This window comes from Acinonyx jubatus, chromosome B1 (genome assembly GCF_027475565.1).
Source record: "Acinonyx jubatus isolate Ajub_Pintada_27869175 chromosome B1, VMU_Ajub_asm_v1.0, whole genome shotgun sequence".
NCBI classification, from domain to species: domain Eukaryota; kingdom Metazoa; phylum Chordata; class Mammalia; order Carnivora; family Felidae; genus Acinonyx; species Acinonyx jubatus.
Genome location: NC_069382.1, coordinates 124,654,863 through 124,658,541, shown reverse-complemented (window position 1 = coordinate 124,658,541; position 3,679 = coordinate 124,654,863). Strand labels below are relative to the sequence as shown.

At 51.8% G+C, this 3,679-nt stretch overlaps 1 protein-coding gene across 1 annotated transcript; it reads left to right on the top strand.

The window, feature by feature from the left end:
• The first annotated feature begins 878 nt into the window (after positions 1–878).
• On the top strand, positions 879–3,123 carry ATOH1 (atonal bHLH transcription factor 1). Its single transcript, XM_027056352.2, has one exon. It carries the CDS (start codon positions 1,046–1,048, stop codon positions 2,120–2,122), a length of 1,077 nt encoding a protein of 358 aa, XP_026912153.1. The 5' UTR covers positions 879–1,045; the 3' UTR covers positions 2,123–3,123.
• Positions 3,124–3,679: the final 556 nt, after the last annotated feature.

The following is a 3,679-nucleotide window of genomic DNA, read 5'->3' as shown; positions in this document are numbered from 1 at the left end:
CTGCCTCCGCATTTCGCGAGGAGTCCCTCTGTGGGCGTTGAAACTATAAAATATCCCTGCCCTACAACCACTCAGCAGAGAGTTTTCTGCAGATTACAACCCTAGTTGGCCGCAGGGTGCTGGGAAAAGGGGACCGAGAGGATTAGGGGATCTGGAGTTTAGTGCATTCTATTACTGTACCACTACTTTGCCAGATTACATAAAGTCGATCTGAAGCGACATATGAAAATTAAGAAGCGTATTGTGAGACAGTTATGGATTTGATGTGTTTTTTTTTCATTCTAACATTGACTCTAAATGATGGGTCTCAGCAATCATATCTATGCAATTATATATCTATGAACATGTATTGTGAAAGATTTAAATATACATACATACGGTATGATCTACGTGAGAGGCTGTAAATGTTTGGGTACACACGGTGGAAGCTGCGGTCCTAGCTTGGAGGCAGCAACGGGCAGGCGGCTGCCCTCCTAGCGCCCGGCGCGTCCAGCCTGGCTCGGGCTGCAGCCCAGAGTGCGCTCCGCGTCCGCTCACGCACCCCCGCTTTTGGAGCGGTGACACAACACCGGAGTCGAATTACAGCCCTCAATTAACATATGAATTTGAGTAACTTAAAAGAGGGTAGAAGAATTGGGGGGGGGGGGGGTAACTACAACCTCGAGCGGGCGCCTGAGTCCTTGGTACGTAGGAACTTTTCTCCGGGTGTAAAAACTCTTTGATTGGCTGCTCGCACGCGCCTGCCGGCGCCCTCCATTGGCTGAGCAGACACGCGACCGGCGCGAGGAGGGGGCTGGGAGAGGAGCGGGGGGTGGAGGGGAGACACAGTGGCGCGTGCCGCTTTTTAAAGGGGCGCAGCGCCTTCAGCAACCGGAGAAGGTTCGTTGCACGCGACCTGGTGTGTGATCTCCGTGTGGGTGGGGGAGGGTCGAGGAGGGGAAAAAAATAAGACATTGCAGTAGAGACCCAGGAAGGGTTTTTGTTGCCGTTGGGCTGGTTTGCCAGTACCTCCTCCGACCCTGTGCCTCCGACTCTCTGAAGTGCAATGTCCCGCCTGCTGCACGCAGAGGAGTGGGCTGAAGTGAAGGAGTTGGGGGACCACCATCGCCATCCCCAGCCGCACCACCTGCCGCAGCCGCCGCTGCCGCAGCCACCTGCGACCCTGCAGGCAAGAGAGCATCCCGTGTACCCGGCCGAGCTGTCCCTCCTGGACAGCACCGACCCACGCGCCTGGCTGGCTCCTACTTTGCAGGGCATCTGTACGGCACGCGCCGCCCAGTACTTGCTGCATTCTCCGGAGCTGGGTGCTTCCGAGGCTGTGGCGCCCCGGGAGGAGGCGGACAGCCGGGGGGAGCTCGTGAGGAGGAGCGGCGGCGGCGGCGGCGGCGGCGGCAGCAGCAGCAGCAAGAGTCCCGGGCCAGTGAAAGTGCGGGAACAGCTGTGCAAGCTGAAAGGCGGGGTGGTGGTAGACGATCTGAGCTGCAGCCGCCAGCGCGCCCCTTCCAGCAAACAGGTGAATGGGGTGCAGAAGCAAAGGCGGCTGGCGGCCAACGCCAGGGAGCGACGCAGGATGCACGGGCTGAACCACGCCTTCGACCAGCTGCGCAATGTTATCCCGTCCTTCAACAACGACAAGAAGCTGTCCAAGTATGAGACCCTGCAGATGGCCCAGATCTACATCAACGCCTTGTCCGAGCTGCTACAAACACCCAGCGGCGGGGAGCAGCCACCGCCGCCACCAGTGTCTTGCAAGAGCGACCATCACCATCTTCGCGCCGCCGCCCCCTACGAGGGCGGCGCGGGCACCGCGACCGCTGCGGGGGCCCAGCCCGCCTCGGGAGGGGGCCCCCGGCCGACGGCGCCCGGAAACTGCCGGACTCGCTTTTCCGCCCCGGCCTCCGCGGGAGGATATTCGGTGCAGCTGGACGCTCTGCACTTCTCGACTTTCGAGGACAGCGCCCTGACGGCGATGATGGCGCAAAAGAACCTGTCGCCTTCGCTGCCCGGGGGCATCCTGCAGCCAGTGCAGGAGGAAAGTAGCAAAACTTCGCCCCGGTCCCACAGAAGCGACGGGGAGTTTTCCCCCCATTCCCATTACAGTGACTCAGATGAGGCAAGTTAGGAAGCTTACAGAAACCCTGAAAACTGAGACAGAAACAAAATCGCCCTTTCCCAATGCGCGGGAAGCCCCGCCGTTAAAGATCCCCGCACCCTTTTAATTTTTGCTCTGCGATGGTCGTTGTTTAGCAACGACTTGGCTTCATATGGCAGCTATATTTGATGGTTTGCAAAAGCCGCCGCTATTCCAAACTTCCTCGGGTCCACATTGTTTGATGAAAACTTGGTGTTAAAGTTGTGTTCTTTTCTCCCACCTTCCGCTCCCCCTGTAGATAGATGAGGTATAATTGTATGTACCCAAATATGGCATCATTATTTTAGTTCCCTGCTGCCAATACGCTGCTAAAACGTCGCATTTTCTTCTCTGTCGCTGGTTTGTGTTTTAATTTATTTTATGCCCTGGGCATCCATCCCTGTGTGTTGCCCGCACTCACGTGTGGGAGAGTTAGTATTCCGAAGTGTCGTCTCAAAATACATCATGAAACGCAAAGTTGATGGCTCCAAAGTGAATAACTTGTGGCTATGGAACGGTTAGAAAACAGGGAACGCTTAGGTTTATATATTGTATAAACATACCCAGTATGTATATCGGATCGCGATAATGTTGGCGTCTTTTAGGAAACGGCGCACGCACTTTATCAGCCGCTCCTGCCGCGGCTCCAGGACAAACTCAGCTGCCAATTGCAGACCAGTTTTGTGTTGTTGTTGTTGTTTTAGACACGGCCACTTATAATCCTTTAAGCTCTTTGCAAATGTTTGTTTAAAAAAATAAATTTTAAAAAAAATCCAGTAGTGTCAAAGCATTTGGTCAATTATATTTTGCTTTGTTAATGTTAGAAAACTTATTTATTATTGATTGTTTGCTACCATTTCTACTTATCTTGATTCATTTTTTTTTACGTTTTCTACTCGAGATCATTTTATTTTAATTTAGCAAAGCCAACTGCCATTGTTTTATGTATTTTCTTTTGCAAATGTTAAAAATAAACGTGAAAATAACCTTTACTTGTCACTTATTCCGTTCTGATGTAAACATTAAAAACAGTTTTTAAATGATCTTGAAGACTTAGTCTATTAAATGCGAATCTAGAGTTTTGAAGGAAAATTCTGTTATAGACATTGCGCTTCAAGTAGTACCAGAAACCCTACATAGAAAAGTGATCAAGTCAGTAATTAAATTGTAAGTCAAAATTTTTCCCCAAATTTGCAACCCTTTTGCCTCTTGGATAGCCAGGATCTTTCCAGTCTTCCTCACTCCTGGCCCCAACCACCTCTGCAAGGGGAGGCACCTGCTTCAGGTAGCCTAAGATCTCATCAGTACTCTACCATAATAACCTATTTCCACTTCATAAAAACTTTAGCCGAGTTGAAAACTTTTGCCATAGGTCAAAAACACAGTGCAAGCTTCCCCAATTTTTCCCTCCCCAGCCCTTCTCCCCTCTTCTCCCTCCCTCTGTTTCCTTTGATGGGGGGGTGGGTGGTAATAGGGTGTGTAGAAGGTGAGGAGTAGAGAGGACAAAATGGTGGGGAGGGGAGGGAAAGCTTCAGAGGAAAGGGGATG